We start from the raw sequence: 19,835 nt of genomic DNA on the forward strand, positions 1-19,835 counted from the left end.
AGTTACCTTTATCAATTTAGGTCATGATGACATAAAAATAGAATGATAGCCTCAGGACACCAAAATATAAAAACTATTTCTTAAAACAATATCCACCTAATATTATATTCTTTTCAATCATTAAAAAGGGAACTCTAGCCAAGAATCATTGTATGACCAACGTTATGGCAAGCACAATTTCTGAAAGCATATCCCAGTGCTCCCGCACTTACTTCCGGTGCCAATTTCAGTGTAAAATATTGAAAATAAACAAAAATGATTTGATGATGATTTGCAAAATTTAGGCTGTACCTCTAATTGTCTAGTAATAATGTCTGGGTTAGTTTCCTGAGTATTTGTTATAGAAACTCATAAGGTATAATCTTAAAAGTTGCCAAACAGAAAATGGTCTATTGAAGGAAAGGCAGGCAAGAACAGATTTTAAAACCATTACAGCTATATATAAAGGCCACTCAAAAGGTACCAGAAATATGGATTTTATAGGCTTGTGGGTATGTACAGGCAACTCTAGTAAAAGTTTCAATAAAAAACACTGATCAAAGAAATAAAAAATGTCTCAATAGAAAGGCAATCTTTCAATTCAGGCCATGATTAAGCAGGCACTATAGAACAAAATGCTGAAGAGTAGAATTCCAGGTATTTATAGAATTTACTATGAAGGGAGTTACAGGAACACAAAAGCCAATTAGACATTAACACCTTATGTTAGATGATGTTGTTAATGTATGAATCTCAAATCTCACAATTACACTGTCATCAGTAATACAAAACAAAAAAGGTTCAAAAATAAGTTCAGTTCTTACCGGGTCCCATTTCTTGATAGCATCTCTCTCCTCAAACCTGACAGGTTCTGTTTTGATATTCTCTCCAAACACCTCAGGTCCATCATACTTGTATATGACAGGTTCTGGTAGGGGATGCTCCTCAAAGCACTCTTTAGGGGGCTCCTCCTCCATGGCAGACACAGGCTGAGGCACTTCTTCCACATGACATGTGTCTGGAGGGAACTCATAAATTGCGCCCTCTTCCGTCACAGTCCTCTGGACACCGTTGCCGTTGGTGCTTTTGTCACTATCGTTACGGCTGGGTTGACTTCCATTGGCCTGAATATCGGTCACTTCGTAGGTCGACGACACGTGAATATAGTCGTCTTTCTTAGAGGTCCGTACGCACAGACCGGTAGTTTGATTATCGCAGACATTCCCGGGTAATTGGATAACTTCCTCGTAGTCTGCCTGCACATGTGACGATCTTTGTTTTTGGCCAGCCATGTTGCGTGCAGGTGGAATGGGTTTGCACTGGATTGGCGTCTCATACCCTCCATCATCTATAACCTGATTGGTTGGTATACTCCTAATGAGTGGACCACTTGTCCTACCATCCCTGGTAGGCTTCACAACTCCATTAGGGAGTGGCTGTCCATTCATTTTAGTAATCCCGTTTGGTCTTGCAGGAGGAATGGGTTTTGTTGGTGGGATGTTCTGCCGGGCAGGTGGTCTAGGTTTACTTGAAGTACCGTTCATATTGGACTGACTGGTTGTACCATTGTTTGTACCATTGTTGATCTTTTGCACATTATTTATAGGGTTGCTTGACCTTAATGGCCCATTGGTGAATTTTGATGGTGGAGGGCTAGGGGTACCACGTGACCTCTCCCTGGGTTGGCTCTCATTTGAAATACGTTTTGGGATTGGACTGTGATCCCCATTGACAAGACTACTGCTCTTGGAATCATAGGTGTTATTTGACCCATGACTGCTGTATGACTCCCTCATACCAGGTAAGTCAAAGGTTCCGTGCAGTTCATGATGGCCAAAGGAAGCATGGCTAGCATGGGAATCAAGCGATGATTTCAGACTTTGATGCGACTCTTGACTGCCTCGTGACAGGTGACTACTGTGTGATTCATGACTGAGAAGGCTGAAATGGGACTCCCGACTGGCATAGGAATCACGTTCTATTGGAGAGTGCCCTCTATACGATAACCGGTGTTCCCGTCCGAGCGTAGCCCTGTCAATCTGCATGACACGCTCTCTGACTGAGAGTGGTTCGTTTTCCCAGAAAATATTTCCTCCATTCTGATGTCCATCACTTTGATGTTCTTCATCCATCTCAGAGTTGAGCCTAACCTCAACCAATGGTGTTGTCTCGTAGATATCCTCTACCTCAGGCACCCTCTCCCTATCATGCTGCACTACCATATCTTCTACACCCATATCTCTATCTTCCTCTAACTCCTCCTCATCCACTTCTAACAAATCGTCTTTGCTCTTCCTCAATGCCTCCTGCATGGCTTGCACCTGCTCTGCCAAGCTCTGCACAAAATCCTTACATGTTTCCAGGTCGGTTACAATAGTCTTTGGCCTCAAAATTGACGACAAATCTTCCTCGTTGATTGTATCCAAGTCACCGCAATTCGAGGTGTCCAATTTGTGAGACGACCTGTCGGAATCCCGACGGTAGATCCCAGAGTCTCCAGAATCGCCATTACCAGAGTCCCTGAGACTGTATTCTCTGGAGTACTCCCTCCTGGTTGGGCCATTAGGAGGTGAGTCACTTGATTCGTCAGAGTCCAGCGGGTCCGATGATGGTGATATATCCTCCGAGCTCAACTCTGAAGATACAATGGAGCTGGACTCTGACTTCTTGTCTGCATCCCATTCGACCGCCATTAACTGTCAAGATAAACAGAAAGATAAAAAGTGACAAATTACGTTATCTTTTCTGTCAATATTCAACAATCTGAAGAATTTTTTTTACATAAATTGAACATTATTCATAAGAAGTTACAACTGACAATGCAAGTTTTCTATTGTGAAGTTTAGACAAGAAAATGATATCATCTAAGTTCTAAAGAGGCATTAGCTCATAAACTCCATCACACTCTTAATATCCATCAGGCTCTAAACAGAGGATATAAAATATGGAGAAAAAAATACCATCAGTAGAAAATCCCAAAGAGCTGACAGACCAACGTAAACAAAATACACATTCCAGTAGCTCAGAATGTTCAACATTACGTGGTTGAAAACATTAGCGCTATCTCGCCAAGATGTGGACGTCTCATACATGTGCCATACTCGAAGATGAATACAAGGTTCTGAAGCATTTGGCAACATGTTACATTAGAGACCAAACAGGTGAATGGTGTTTTGGTGATCGCAAAGCTAAATGACCATTACAAATGTTTTAGGGATTGCTTGTGAATCATACAACATTTAAGCTTGGCTCACATGATATCAGAGTGAGTAGGATGGTATTCTAGAAACATTTAATCCATGGTTTTAATCTCCAAACCCACTACAGCACCATCCCACTCCTAGAGAGTTCATCAACACTAGGCTATCCTGGACAATCGATACAATTAAACTTATATCATTTGGACACAAGTCAAAATACAATTATTCAAGAAAATAGCTTCACTTTCCAGCACTTTTATAATGATGGAAACTGTGTAAATTAGATAATCAGTCCTCTCAGTTCTGTATGTAATTTAAATCAACCAATATGTAGTCATGTTGTATGTATTATTATTGATAAAGAGAATCATGTCTTTATTCTTGACATTCAAAGTTGTTCTATGAGCTGGGAACTTAGGGATAACAAAATAATAAACCAAATAATGAAAACATATTAAAAATCAATACATAAATCAATGATAAATATCAGTGGAATATGTGTTTCAGATTCAGAGGGAATGAGAGAGAGAGAGAGAGAAGAAGAAGAGAGAAAGAGAGAGATAGAAGAAGAAGGAGGGAGAGGGAGATGGAAAGAGAGAAAGAGAGAGAGAGAGTGAGAGCACGAGAGGGGAAAGAAGAGAAGAGAAGAGAAGAGAGAAGAGAGAGAGAGAGAAGGGGTCATAGAGAGAGAGAGAGACAGAGGTAGAGAGAGAGAGATACAGGGAGACAGAGAGAGAGAGAGGAAGGATGGAGAGAGGGGGGCAGCAAGGAGGGCAGAATAAGAAGGTTAATGGGGAAGGGATGAGGATGCTGCTTCAGGAAAGGGCTGCTAGACACTCTACTTCCCTGTCATATTGATGTGGGGCTGCAAGGTACAATCACTTTCTTTGGGAAGATGAAAAACAGGGCAATATTAAAGCTAATAGTCAAATTTTGAAGAACAGTAATCGATGTGCTAAAGGTACCCAAACTATGCATCAAACTAAAATTGTCTGTGGTTAACTGGTTGCTTCCCATCAGTCATTAGCACATAATTATAAAAATAATTAATACAGTATACCGTACACATAATTCAATCACTGTAAAAATGGGGTACCTCTGTACACCCTTTTCTTAAAACTGACTCTCTACATATTGTGACACATCCTCTGGCGAGAGTTGCTATGTAGTTAATTTCCTGCACTAACAGAATTTTTAAAAGGCTAAACACTAAACACTAACCCTAATCCTAACCAAAAACCCAATTTCAACCCCAAATCCTATCCAACACTTTGATGAGATAAAGACTGGAGGGAATGTCACTGGATCAATGTCAGATTGCTGTTCTCTACACCATGCAGTACGTGGAAACAGACTTAAAAAACAGACTGATCAAAAACAAACCATGGTCATCATAATAACAGCTTTAGGAGATATTCTATTAGACACTCCTCTCGATTCCAAATAAGACAGACGTGAGGCCAATGACATTTAAAGACCCAACAAGTCGGTCAATTCTGCAGACCAAAGGGTGCGGAAGGAGGGTCTATGAGGAACCACGGTTGGTGTCACTTGATAACCCAAGCTGGTTACTACGACTCCTACACTCTAAACACTGCAGTATGACAAGGTTGGTCTGTCTGGTAGCCAAGTAACAGTCATTGTGGACTCACATGATTGACTTGTTACATTTAGCAGAATTACTCACTCAATCACATAATGTCAATGCTATGAATACAAAACTTTAATAGATGTAAAATGCAATAACTATAAAAAATAACAAAATAAAACTGCTAAAGAAACATACTGTCTGCTAAGAGCTAGCTCAAAATAAAACTATTTAGATTCACATATGATTTGTGCAATTACTGCAATAATCTCTCCCCTAATTTTAAATTTGTTTGAATGTAAAGATAAGATATACATGTATCATATCTTAGTTTACCAGCCTTATCATCTAAAGATGTGAACCTTTTTACAAAGAAATTAATTAGATATTACTTAATTAGCCTTAATATTTCACATATCATAGCATTGAAGAGTTGTGAAAGGTTTACTCAAATATGTGCATTTATAGTGTAAAGAATTGAGCTCATCTAAGGGTAACATGAAGGTTGAGAAAAGAGAGGATAATATTAATCAAATAGGTACACATAAGGGGAACAAAAATGCATATCACTTCCCTTTAATGTAGTTTTCAATTTCATTTATTACATTATTACTATACACATAGCACCTCTACGATACACCACTCCCTAAATCCACCCCACCCCCTTCCATATCTGGGGACCCCTTGCATAGGACAAACATGGCCAGGGGGAAGCTCCGCACCCCTGTGTGGTCCTCCGCAGACGTAAAACGTACAGAGAGCTTCCTGTTTACGCACAAGTAGGGCTGCCATTCCGACTCCAGAGTGGCAGACATGGCACGCGAATTCCAGACACATGTCGCGAGAGAAAGCTATTGTAGCCAAAGCCCATATAGAGGAGTTTCAGATTGAACTGTTGTTTGGCAAATTGTGAATTCAGATGAAATTGATTTTGACACATTTCTCGAAGTTTAACGATTAGGGATCAGATATTTTGCAAGGTAGCCTAGACACGGTCCGGATGAATCACAAAACCAAGCTTTTAAGGTCATGCGTTAAATTGGACCCTCAAGGTTTGACCCGATGATAAGAAAGAGACAACCCAAGAAGAATAACATAAAGAAGTTCATCAAGAGGTTATAGAACAGGACTTAATATTGCACATTTTATTTGATGTAGTTTGATTTAGATGTCTTGATGAATGAATCTACTGATGAAAAAAAAAAGAGATTTAGGTGACTAAAGTTGATTAATAACTTTTTGTGTGAAAGGCTTTAGTGAAAAGAGGGTCTGTAGAAATCTGTATGAATGGTATTGTTAGATGCTCTCCATTAAATAAATAATACTTTTAAAAAATTAAATGAAAATAAGGCAAGATGAATGAGTCCTAATCAAACTAGACCTTACAGAAGAACCTTAGCCATTTAGAGCTATGTAATATTTAGTTTGTCCATCAGTATTGTTTCATTCAGTGTGACTTGAGTAAAACTTTCTGGGACCTTTTAATCACAAGCTTTCCTCAGATTTAAAACGACCATCACCATACAAATACTACAAATCAGTGTAGCTTCCCAAGCTTAGTAGGTGGAGTCCTGTACCCTAAAATATACCCAGGGAGCGAGGGATGATTTGCAGAGGGTAACTATTAATGCCCTTGCCTTAGATCTCCACATCGATTCCCCCTCTTAAGAGTCCCCCATCTTAAAGATTCCCCTCGCCCCTAATCTTACTAGATCAGGTCTGTCTAGATGGCCTTCCTTCCTTCCTCCCCCTCCTCCTCCTACCATCAAATTTAACCCAAAAGCTACCAATGTTCTTTGTAGAAGTTGAATATAGAGTTGATGTGTACACAACCCCCCATCTAAAGAAGCAACTACACCACACTCTGTTATTCCAATTCTTCTTCTACATTGATTGATTCTTGGTAGACTATTGGGAGTCCTAATAAGTGTTTTTAAATCACATCTGATCTAAGCTGAATAATACCTTCACTTTAACTTTAACTTACCAAGACAAACTTGGGGGAAAAACTTCCTCTGTGCATAGATTGCACATTTGTGATGGGTTCACTTTTAACATGTATAAACAATGTTTTTGATAAGTAAGCTCACACACTTCTTCAGTCGAGACTGACCAGGGGTACAAGACAGATGATTTTAATAAATCCAATTCTAGTGAAATGCCTTGGCTATATTTAAGTCTGCTAAAGGATGAAGGGAGGAAACTGGAATAAAAAAGGCTGACTAACACTGATTAATGCTGGATTAAAGAATGGACTTAATAAAACAAGAAGAGAGATTACAAAGAGAGGGAAAGGAGGCCCAGGGAAGAGGCTTGGTCAACGGGACATTTGCAGAGGTAGCTTAAGGAATTTTAACCAGGGTCATAATTCAGAAAATATGAAGAGAGCCTCTTAATGCCTTTAATTTTTATTGCGGTTACAACAGAGTACTGAATGGCAAAATTTGTATATTTCTTACAACCAATACCTGCCTGTTTGCCCAGATGTATGATATATTTAATCCAGTTCTATTTAATATAATAGAAGGCAATGCAAGAATAAAGAGAGAAAAAAGAGACGGGAGGAGTACATAGAAAGATAGAAAGATGGAGAAAGAGATAGGGAGATGAAGAGAGAGAAAGACATAGAAAATGGAGGGAAGGAAATAGAGGGGAGATATATCTATATACATATATATATTATATATATACAGAGAGAGAGAGAGAGAGAGAGAGAGATAAAGAGAATTATGAGAGAGGGAGGATGAGATAGAGGAAGAGAGTGAAAGAGAAGGTTGGAGGAGGGAAAGGTAGAATTCTGTGATGAATTCCAAAATTGACTTCCGAAAACAACAAGGAAGGATTAACAAAGATTGTCATATGATTCTGATGCATGAACCGCATTAAACTCTACCCTAGTTTATTAAGATATTAGGGATTAGATCCCTGACAAGAACTTCACATGATCTTGACAAATCAGGTTGCGGATTAGGGGAATACCCGTTTCCACTACAAAGAAACCACTGACATTTGTCATTTTTGCAATAATAGATAATAACAATTGCACTTTAATAGTGACAGCAATGTGACGGAAAAATGTACTTGAGCTACCATCATTTTCTAAAGAACTTTAAAACATGCATTTAGAAATCTGATACAAAACTTTTAAAAAACTAATGTTTGCAATGTCATTCTAAAATGTATTCCTTCAGATATATTAAAGGAATTGATTTTCTTACTTGTGATTATAACATGAATTCAAACACTGCAATAATAAATCATCATCAGACCCTCTTATTAGTTTAGTCTTGTACTTTTTAATGTCCAATAACAATAAGGAGAGCTGTGTCTGTATCCTCCAAATTTATGCTAATAACCTTTTAGCATCAGTGTTCATATATTGGTGGCGTCTTAACACGTTCTTAACAAGTTTTTAACACCCAATACATTTGTCCGTACATCTTCAGGAGAATAATGTGGAAACAATAAATATTAAATAGTTATATTTGTATATGTTTATCAGTAAAATTGGAAAATCCCTGAAGGGTACACATTTGAACCCTAAAGAAATAAATGAAAGGTACTGAGTGGCATGCAAAGATGCTGCTTATATTCCCTTGGTTTCCATCCTTTAAAAGGAAGACAAATGTGATTGATAGAAAGAGATATATACTGTTAACTGTATCCAAAAGGATGAGAGTAACAAGAAGGAATACACCTACCAAAAGTTTCTGAAAAGTTTGTGTGAAAAGTTTTATTAAAACCTTAATGCTCTCCATGATTTCCATGGAAACAAACAAATATTTTATAGCTGATCTCCTCTAATTTCCACTAGGAAATGGATCAATAGTAATCATTTTTGTGCAGACAGGAAATAGGAAGAGACTGGTGGAAGCCTCTCTGGTATGTGTCATTACTTTGATGGCCAGTCTTCTGCTGATGAGACATACATAATAAAAATGATAGGTAACCACTCTTTATTTGATTTCTCTAGCTGATTAACATCAATGTCTGGAAGGTAAGAATTTAAATTGAAAGTGACCCCATGATTGAAATTTGTCAACCATTTGCAGATAAATATAACATTGAATTAATAGAATGTCCTTGTAAAGTTTATGAAAAATTATATTGATTATAATTATATTATATAATTATATTATGTAAAAATTAGTTAAACTCTTAATGCAATTCCTGAGGAAAAACAGTTATTTCTCCGACTCCTTAAAAAAAACTGACTATCAACAAGTTCCACAGATTTTGAGACAAACAACTGAACATTTGTTAAGCTCAATAACAATGTAAACTCTCCTGAAACTTATTTCAATCATGATATTAAAACTGTAACCGCTTGGTAAATGCTTGCCCAAGCATGGAAAGGGTGCCACATAAATCAAGGCGAAGTTACAAAGTTAACTATTTTTATCATTATGAAATATGGAACATTTTCTTAATGCTTCAGTACTTTCTAAAGTAAACTTAAAAGTGGAAATTATTTCTATTTTCAATTCATTGAATTCCTTCTTAACATTTGCAAATTGCATTTGTTGATTTCATAGAAAAATATCAATCAGACGTAAATCGAATTCTTCAACAACCTACCTTGACGTATCCCTGTGCAGGGGGTAAGTACATATCCAAATAAACCATAATTTGGTGTGAAGACTACGATATCCAAGTAAAATCACACAAAATCAAGATGACTCCAGTACAAGTATAAGAAGCACACACTTCATCTGTCCGCAATTGTCCTGAAAGTTGTCTGACTTGATGAATAATAATAATAAGCCTTTAAAAATCCATGTATATTCCACTGTTTGAAACTGGCATACATTGAAGAGCCTTTTTCATGGACTAGAAATATCTTAGAGCAGATTATCCCCCAAAGCCTGCATAAAAATGGAGACTTGTGTGAAAATCACATTGCAAGACGACAAGAAAACCACATGCAAATCTCAGGTGTATGATGTCATCGCCATCACACATTGGCAAACTCTCACTGGCTACTGATATGACAATGCTACAACCTCGTGGGGAAATACGCAAGTGAGCCGGCCCCAATGAGTGTATGTATGTGTGGGTGAGCGCGTGAGTGAGTGTGCCTGCCTGAGTGGGCAAGTGCAAGAGTTTGTGTATCTCTGTCCACGCCATGTGTGCTGACTTCTGTAAGAGGCAACATAATGTTCTTCTAGAAGTTTTAAGTTCCTGCTATGTGCAAGATCTTTGGGTTGTTAGTGAGTGTGAAAGTTAGACTGAGTGCATGGTAAGGGTTTAAGTGTGGGTGTGGGTGTGGGAATAGGGTGGGATCTCTCAGAAAGTATTATGAGTAATCCTAGGGAGAGTAACTGATTTTGCAATTCAAAGAAAAAGATCTACTTGATTCTTTATTCACTTGGCTACTACCTAAGAAATACAGAACTTGGTTCTGGTTCTATGGAAAAGTATCCAGAATCATCACTGAGAAACATCAAATGGGAATAAAAATTAAGCCATCACTTCCTGAAATATGATTCAACATAATAGCTAATTGTCGTGTCACAGTAGTCATATCTACATATCATTATTTCATTGTTTGTTTTTCATTGTTTGTTTTTCAGTGTAAAGATTAAATAGAAGCACAATGACTTTAATGGGTAACTAAGTGGTCTTTGAACAGGGACATTCCAAGTCTGAAGTACGTAAGTGAAACAAAACTCCCTATTGCCTTGGGTAAATCTGTAATATGTGTAATGTACACTAAACCTTTTCGGTATGTCCCTTAGCTGCTATTCTTAGTTACATGCCAAGCTTAGTTTTGTAGCACTCCTATTATTTCACTATTATTGAGAGTGACACATATATTGTAAAATATCATTTTTAATAATTTGTTTCAGGACAATACAAATTTATTTGTATCCATTTATTTATTTTATTTATTTATTTTTATTTATTCATTTAAAATTATCGTTATTATTATTATATTTTTATTTTGGGGGGAGGAGGGGGTCAGGCAAAGTAGATATGAATAACATGCTTGATTTAAAGGTGATTTTCAAGGAGATGTCATTAAATGATAGCTAACAACATCAAAAAGAGGGAAAAGAGTAGGAAGATACCAAAAATACTTGGGCCTCACTGTATTCATCTGACTTGTCCAATCTATCAACTGCTCCCACCAATCTCTATAAATACAGATCATTTTGTTTACTGATCTATGAGCTTCATCCTCTTCATCTTCTCCTAATTCAATTCATAAGGAACAATTTCCCCTTGTCCTGTCTCACAAATTTACCCCCTTCCTTCCAATTTGCTTGATGTTCCATGTAATTCCATCTGACCATGTCAAACATTGTAACTCTGATGTTGTTGTCTCAATTATGACCAGAGTGAGTCAAATCAGATGTCATAACAGATCCTTTCATCTGTGAGAGCCAGAAGGGTATCAACTTATTATTTTCACAGAGTTAACACCCTTCTGCCCCCCCCCCAGGAAACTCTTTTGCCTGTTTGGAGACATAAAGGCATTAGCTCTGTGCTAAAGTATATGACGTTATGCCCTTCTGGCTCAGAACGGACGATTTATATACATAATAACATACACCCCTCTCCCCAATTCTGATTTGTATTGTATTTATTTTCCGTCATTTAAAAAAATACATCAACATAATTATATATATATATATATATTTACAATCATAAAGACACACTTATAAAAAAAGAAAGACGGAGGGATGGCCCTACTCAGCGTTGTTAGCATAACAATGCTGGTTTACAGAGGGGTCCCTATAGAAATAGAAAACATGAAAATAGTTATTACAAAAGTAAGGAAAACTTACAGCAAAATAAGAACTTACAATAATAATTACAAATTCGAGTAAAACAAGAAACATGAGAGAAATATATATATATGATTGTATCATGCAGGGGATATACTAATGTCTTGTTGCCCTCATGAATGCTCCCATGAATATATATAAATGTAGAGTGAATTGTTTTAATTATCATATTGTCTGTTTGGAGTCTGAGTGGCATCAACTTTATCTTTAAGATGAGGGAATGTACTTCTGGCTCCAAACAGAAAATATATTGTACTTTGTAAACACAGCTGTTAAGAACAGGTATATAAAACATATTCTTTGCACAAAAAAAAGTTGTAAATACCAAGATCCTGTCATGGGAAATTAGCTAATTATTTGAAAAAATAATTTTGTCAAATTGTATTTCCTGATGGCAAATGTCGGATGAATACACTTTTGATGAATCAAAATGAACCATAAATATACACGATTCAGTCTTGAGTAACAAAGCAATTACCACACTGATATGACTATACTGAAAACAAAGTTTGTTAAGACCAGTATTTGAGATAATACCTCAACTAAGTGAAATACTTTGCCTTTGGCCTTGATATCAAGCAAATATAACAAAGCCTAATGTCCCCCTTTGTGGCACTCCCTACAACATGAAGTTAATCAGATTTTGAAAGAAGGATGTAATTAATGAAGCTGTAAGAGGCACTGTTAGTAGCCATTTCCTGACCTCCTTGGCGGTAGCGCCCATGAACTTCAGGTATTCTTCTTCCGTTTCTCAAGTAATCACCTTGGTTCATTAATCTCCTGCCTGGCTGATGACTGCCAAGAGGCATGCCTTGGAGGGTCAATAGAACTAGTAACCCAACATTTGCTCTTTGCTTTATTTTACAATAGATGAAGGGTTAGAGTTGCAGTTTTGTTTTAAGTTTAGATGCATGCTTTTCACAGCCATTAGCACCGGTGTCTTCTATGTTTGCTTGAGCAAAATTGCTCTATGTGTCGTAAAACCATTAGCACTTTTTTCTTCTACATCCTTTCTTCTAAATGTACAAAAAAATACTTTCTTCTTAATGTACAAAAAGTCAATAATTCCACAGAGTGTGATGAGTCGCCTTTAACAAAAAAAAGATGCATTGACAGTAATTAATTCCATGAAACTTGGCTTTCAAGAAAAGATGATAGAAGTATGACGTAAAATCTTTTAAGTAATTGTATTACCTACCAAAAGTTGAATTAAAATATAAAAAAAAAGCTTTTTACAACTTGTCTGATATGAAATGGTTAACATAATTACTCTCAGTATGTCAACATCAAATTAGTGAATAAAATTGTGTCTTTTGGATTATTCTGATTCAGTCTATATTTCTCAGCTTCAGAGTGAAGGTTATGGCAAGTGGGTTATGATGACAGATTTGATATGACAAGTGTCAAATATTGATACGGTATGCTTCCTCCAAAAATCAATACCAAACATGAAGGTACTTGCTGCAATCATCAATCTGATTTATATCAATTACATTTTACGAGCTGCAAACATGAGTTCAACAGAACACAAGCTATTCCAGGTTGCAGCTGGACGGTGGCAACATGCATCGAGGTTTCAAATCGACTTTCCATGTTAGCTACACACTTCCGGCCCCCCTCTCGACGGCCCCATCTCTGGCTTCCCATCTGCTTTCCTTCTGGAACTGTATCACCATCTCCTATGACCCACCTCCAAACTTTCTGACAAGATTCATCAAATTCAAACCAAAGTTGTAGCCAATTCAGACCATAGGAAATTTATATGAGACTTGTACAAAGAAACGTAAAAAGAATCATCGTACAGTGAAAGGGGCATACAGACTGGATAACAATATATCGTATAAAGACAAATATAAAGAAACTGGATATGAAGAGGTTAATTGACAATACAGCTGGCCCATCAGCAGCACTGTCTCCCAATAAGCCCCTCCTAGCTAAATACAGTTGTTGTATGATACGACATGTAGATCAGAACAGGACCTGGATTCTGTATCTATATCATAGCTATATGATTCTCGAATAGCTATACACTGAATCCTTCTAGTCTGAATGCAGGGTTTATATACAACACAATAGCTTTGAAAGAGTAGGGTGATGCAGGGATGTGATGAAAATTGCACTCTCTACACTTCATCCGGAAATGATTTCCTGCTGTATAATAATAGCAACAGCATCATTTCAGGGTTTTTATAGAGTAGGTTACCCCTACCTCCATAAGGGGGCCCTGGATATCAAGCTAGCTTGGTATGACACTGATAGACATGTTATTAAATACATACTTTGTGTTTAGTAGGGGTAGGTACATGAGAAGCTCAGTAATATGATTTATTTTATGATATAACTATTACTTTGATTATTTGATTCATATTAAGTCTGCCTGTACAGCCTTTCTCACAATCATTTTTGTCATTTGTGTCATTGTTAGCGTGTATAACCAAAAGATGGAATTTAAACTCTAATATTCACTCTTGAAAGTTCATGTAAGACATTTTGTTCTCAGAGTTATCGGAATAGAAAGACATAAACCTGTGGGAAAATATGATTCTTTTCATGTATGTACTAGTAAACCTATACAAGCAAACATAAATTATGTGTACCTGTTCCAAGTCTTTGATAATGAATCATTAACAGATATAATGCTAAATGCTTGTGAATGTTGTCTACCAAGCTATTGGCAGCAGCTACAGGTAATTACTTGCCAGACATTCATAAGATGTCTGATAATTGTAAACCAAATATAAGAACACGCTGTGTAAAGCGCTATACAGGTGTTACACACTAGAAAATAGACAACATTAATTCACACCTTGGCACTTGAACAAAGAGTTGAACTTTAAGAGGTTTGTTGCTTCAACTGTTAGATATTCTGATAAGTGTTTAGATGAAGAAACCTTTAAATAAAGAACTTGTGAAATAAACCTATAATTAAACCTTGTGATTAAACCTCTATAAAAGCTTAATGATAAGATAGAAGAACAAAATTGTCAAATAGAAATATATTAATTCAGAGAGAAATTCAGTTTGATTGCAAAATGCTTTGCCTTTTTTGAGTCAATTAAATAAAAATGAGTTCAAAATTTCAAATTGTTTTTTTAGAACCAAGCCTTTTAATGACTTCATATCTTCTTTTGACAAAGATTTTATGTATATCTTCACTATTATATAATTACATAGCCTTTAATATAAGTGTTACTAAACATGAAGTCACTGATCATCTATTACATGCATGTTGTCTGCCTTTGAACGAGAGCGAATGGTTTTGTTATCCTACCTCTGGACTTGGCCTCCTTGGGCTCTTGAGCTCTACTTCCATTTTGGGTCTTCTTCTGTCACTTCTAGTAACCATCAGGACTTAAAGAAAGGACCGCAGAAACATGTTCCAAAAATAAACCAGACAGTGAATCCTGAAGGCATTGTTAAATCTTCTTCATTGGATGCCAACCATTTCCTATAATGAGGCATTACCGGTATGACTTCTGTTCTATCTTATCTCAGGCTTCTATATCAAATCTACAGCTAACCAAGAGCAATTAAGCTTCGGTCATTACAGTTATAGTAGTCATTATCGGTAGCGTTTCAGGATTCAAATGTATGAAATCTAAAGATTACATTATTTGTTGTACTGTCAAAACACCAAGGTAACTGTAATTGACCAATGTAAGCTCTCTCATGTTTCTTAGGTATGGGGTCTAAAGATTATCAAGATCAACTTTTAATATTGGCCATGTATAGTGCTAACCTGCTACCTCACGTGAATTCCACAAAGAAGCCCCATCTTTTCTGTACATTCTGTTTGTATCCTTCATTAATGAAGATTCAAAGAACAGACAGCTCAGGAAAGATATGGTTCCCTTAATCGTAATTTTCATACATAAGTAGAGTCTCCTGAAGTCCTTGACCTTGAGATCATTATAGACTGAACTACTTTGAACCTCAAGAAAACAACAAACATGTTTTGGGCTCTCGGTATAGACGTTTCCTAGAATGGATTTTAATGTTTTGTTGCATTGCAATTCAAGGAAACAACTGAACTAGATTTTATAGGTTGCCCCGGCCCTCTCCTGCATGATTACCATACAATATAGAAAAATAAAAGGTTGACCATGTAACGTTGGGTACAAGTTTCCTTTGAATTTAACAAGTTAAGCCATTGGCCTTAACTGTCTGGATAAATAATCAAGAATGACCAGATGCTTCAGGCGATTACTCAATATTAGGTTAAAGACTTGTGTGAGGCTTCAGTCCATATCCTGGACCTGAAGTCAACAAGGACCAAAACGTCACTTTCCAAGATGAAGAAAGAAACAGTACAGAACGTGGGATTTGTCCCATCTTTAAGGGGGTTAAAATTCAATACAAGGATACCAATTTTTTCTAGGCCTGTCTCAATTTCCATATGCTGTCCAACAAAGTAATGTTTCCTGAAGTTCTGACCTTGAGAGTGTAGACCGAAGCTGTTTTGAACCGCAATGACACAACAAACATGTTATTAGACTGTCAGTAAAGATTTTTTCTAGAATGAAACTTGAAATTGTCAGCTGCCCACAAAAAGACAGTTACTGCCATTGACAATATATAGCTCTTATAGGATATTCAGGAAAACAACTGAGCTGGATGTAATAGTAGCTCTTCCCAATTTGTAAATAACAATTTGACTGTGATGGGAACAAGTTTTCTTTGCATGTAACGATTTAAGCCATCAGCCTTTCTTGTCTGGAGAGATAAAAAATATGAAAGTCCAGATGTTTCAGACAACTTCTCAATATTAGGTCAAAGACATGTGTAATGCTCTGGTCCATATCCTGAAACCTAAAGTCAACAAGAACAACAACGTCACTTTGCCAGATGAAGAAACTTCCAAAGAAACAGAACAGCATATGGGACCTGTCATGTCCCTAAGGGGGTTAACATTCATCAAAAGAAGATCATATTTTGAGGGGCTGTTTTCATTAGACCTAGTTTTCAAGATAGCCTGCTAATTCTGATCAAGAAAATGAGCCCAATCAAATTATGTTTGCTATATATGGCAGTTAATTAAGATGTTAATAGTGGGCTTCTTCATATTCTATTATTCTACAGAAACTATGGCTAGTTTGTGAAATAGCCCACTATTTGATCACTTAGTGGTCTCATTCAACTGACATGCTCTGTTTCATAAACTACTCCTCAAGCAAGTTGGTATAGCTTGACTTGGGCTAATGGACACAGGGATCTCCAAACTGGAACTACGGTCTTGACAAGCGTCAAGTTAGCTAATGAAAATGGCCCATCTAGGATGATTTGGTCAGGGGGAAACAGGAGTCACTCCTTGAATTAAGACAGGATTCCGGCCCTCCTAATGACTGAGATTAAGTGATTTGATGGGATGCTTGTGTGGCCATCAAGAATACCTTGGAGGGAAGGAAGCGTACAAGATGCGGAGGAGACAGTTCTTGAGAGCTAGCTTAAGGTTTTAAACAGTCTTGCACTTATTTTTCAAGTACAACTTGGAAATAGACCTTCAAAGGATCACTGAAAGTGTTCATCCCCCTGATATTCTATTTAATTTTGCATGATTTGTGATTTTATTAATAATAAAGCGTTGAACAATAAAAGGGAGTTCTATTGGATAATGGGTGAACTGATGAGTATTTTTGTAAGCATTGAAATTGCCTAAACACAAACATGATTATTCCACGTATAAGCACAAAACTAGAAAATAATTTTGATTAACTTCAGAAGTTATGTGCTCTCCTAAATCACTGTTAGTTGATAGGAAGACACTAATGATAAACAGTTCACTACAGCTTAGCTTCCAAAGTACCTAGCTCAAAAAGTATTCATTCACACCTGGGCAGAGAGTGGCAAATGCAGATTAATTCTTTCAAAAGGACATTCATGCTGGGCTGGGATTGGAATCCCAGACTTAGTGATCAATACATTGGGTATAATATGATTGATCCATCAAATCAAATCAAATCAAATCGAATCAAAACCTTCAAGCTCTCAACACATGATAAACTGTGCATTTTTCTTTGACTGTATCCAGTTTTTTCTCAAAGTTTAGTCCTTCTATTCCTAGGTGTCTACTTGCAGGTTGTTAATTCTGGGCTAGTGATGTGAGTATCTCTCCAATCAGGTGAGCCTCATGTAACCTTCACCTTTCCGTCTAAATAAAGGGATTTCCCTTTTCTGCCAAAGTCACACGCCATCATCTCAGCCCATGGAATTCCCCTTCACACTTGTTGAATTGCTCTGAAATTGCTTTTTATTCTGTCAGTCACCAACACGGCAATCAGAAAGATAGGTCATCACTATATACGGGACATTTTAAATGACAGGTTTATTTATGCTCATTATCATATAAAATGCAATAAAGAGTTTTATATAAAAAGTTGAACAACAATTTCAAGAACTGAAAATGTATAATTCATACTTACATTGAAATTTCAAGTGTTATTTCCACAGAAAATTGTGACAACTGTCCAAATTTCCTTCAAATGTTACTTCTAAAATACTGACAGGGCTTAATCTACATAATGAAGTTGAGCTCTGTGCAAATAGAGACATTGCTTTAATGGAAGGATAAAGTCTAAGGTTTAAGTGTTCCATTGTGATTAAATGTTTAAAAGGTTAAATCCTTTTCACATTTGACTTTTTATGGATATCATTGTTTTACCTGACACCGACTTTTAATAGCTCAAGGATACAGCCCCACCCTAAGGGGTTGTTAGGGAGGGGGTGCTGACAGATGTTTTTGACTAGGGTGGGGATATTTGATTAAGGTCAAGTTCATTGCAGTATAAAGTATACTTCCTCTCTTCGGAGGTATTATTTAAGAATCGACTCATCTGGTTATTCTGCAGTGAAGGATAAAATACAATTCATTTAAATATTTCTCTTTTTGGTGTCTTCCTTACCCCACAAATATACATCTTTCATTAAAAGATGTTTTCTAAGATTGATTCAACAAACTTGAATTAAACTGAGATACAGTAATGGATATAAAGAATAAGAGACGGAGAGAGACAGACAGACGGACTCAGAGAGAAAGAGAAAGTGAGAGAATAAGTGGAATAAGAGTGATACAAACGTTTTAGAGGAAGAAAACCATGAAAAGGAAAGTAAAACAACTAAAGAGAGTAAGGGAGAGGGACAGAGAGAAAGAGAGAGAGAGAGAGAGAGAGAGAGAGAGAGAGAGAGGGGGGGGGGGGGATAAAGAGGGAAAGCAAGTGAGAGGGAAAGTGTGTGTATAGCAAGTCACATTTCCTGACACATACCTGATGAGCTGTGATAAGTGTAGGGAAGGGGGTAAGACAGGAACCAGGAAAAGGGAGACCGAGGGGGCATAAGAAGGGGAACACTACCATTGCCCTCATGACGTCAATGTCAGCGAATAGAATGACCTCTTTTTCTCTGTCTAAGAGACCAGGAAGGGACGGAAGTACACTGGAATTTTCAATTTACCATAGAAACAAAGAATACAATGAATCAACAATGACCCATGCAAAAGACTAACATGCCTAGGACTAATCTTCTCAAATTTTAGCCCCAATCAAGTTTGAGGAGCTTGGGCGATTAAGAGAGTACAATAAGTTGGTTTTTTATAGGAATGATCTTGTTTCATGTTAGTTAACAAATTGTATTACCAATTGGTTTGTTTATCAACATAATAAGTTTTAGATGTATATAGATAGGTAAAGTCTACTTTACTTCAAATTATTCTTAATGTCTAAAACCCAAAACCGAATAAAATCTGAAAAACAAGCACATCTCTTTTTATAAATATCTCTCTCTCAATTACAGCCATTAATGGTTTAAGATTAGACAACAATAAGTTTATAAATTTCTACTACGTTTGCTAAAAGAATTCATAAAACCAAGTTGTCAACATGTGTAATCAGTTCATTAAATACACATTGGGTACAGTATTAAGCATCATTCAATATCCTGAAAGTTTGGTAATAACTCCCTCCAAATATGAAAGGTTGTCAACAAAACGAATATGAATACACCAAAGAAGTAAATACTAATCACATAGATATCTAGCACACTGTTAAACACAAAGCAACATGTAACAACCCATGGCCATGTAAGAATTTACTGACTCAGCTGTGACCATAGATGGCGGTTGTTAGAAAATGGGAAATGAATCATTGAGAGTTCTAGTGCTGTCTTGCAAGAAGTTGTGTGCTACCCAGTAGAAACCAACAATCTCTTAACATCCCAATCTTTTTGAAGAAGAAGCAATATATAGTAGTCAAGAATATATACACTAATTGGGTGAAAAAGAAAACA

At 36.7% G+C, this 19,835-nt stretch overlaps 1 protein-coding gene across 2 annotated transcripts in view; it reads right to left on the bottom strand.

Annotated features, from left to right (window-relative positions):
* Window positions 1–19,835, bottom strand: part of LOC100888944 — a 54,878-nt gene that overhangs the window by 29,038 nt on the left and 6,005 nt on the right. The window contains exons 1-2 of one of the 2 annotated variants that reach the window (XM_030972356.1): window positions 9,346–9,913; window positions 804–2,675 (exon numbers count right to left, since the gene is read on the bottom strand). In XM_030972356.1, the coding sequence (XP_030828216.1) occupies window positions 804–2,675; window positions 9,346–9,393 (1,920 nt within the window). In that variant the 5' untranslated portion in view covers window positions 9,394–9,913. Of the gene's footprint in view, window positions 1–803; window positions 2,676–9,345; window positions 9,914–19,835 lie in introns of those variants that run through there. The other variant, XM_030972357.1, reaches the window with a different exon arrangement.

Source organism: Strongylocentrotus purpuratus, unplaced genomic scaffold (genome assembly GCF_000002235.5).
Source record: "Strongylocentrotus purpuratus isolate Spur 01 unplaced genomic scaffold, Spur_5.0 spur5_scaffold_6, whole genome shotgun sequence".
In the NCBI taxonomy this organism is placed as follows: Eukaryota; Metazoa; Echinodermata; class Echinoidea; order Camarodonta; family Strongylocentrotidae; genus Strongylocentrotus; species Strongylocentrotus purpuratus.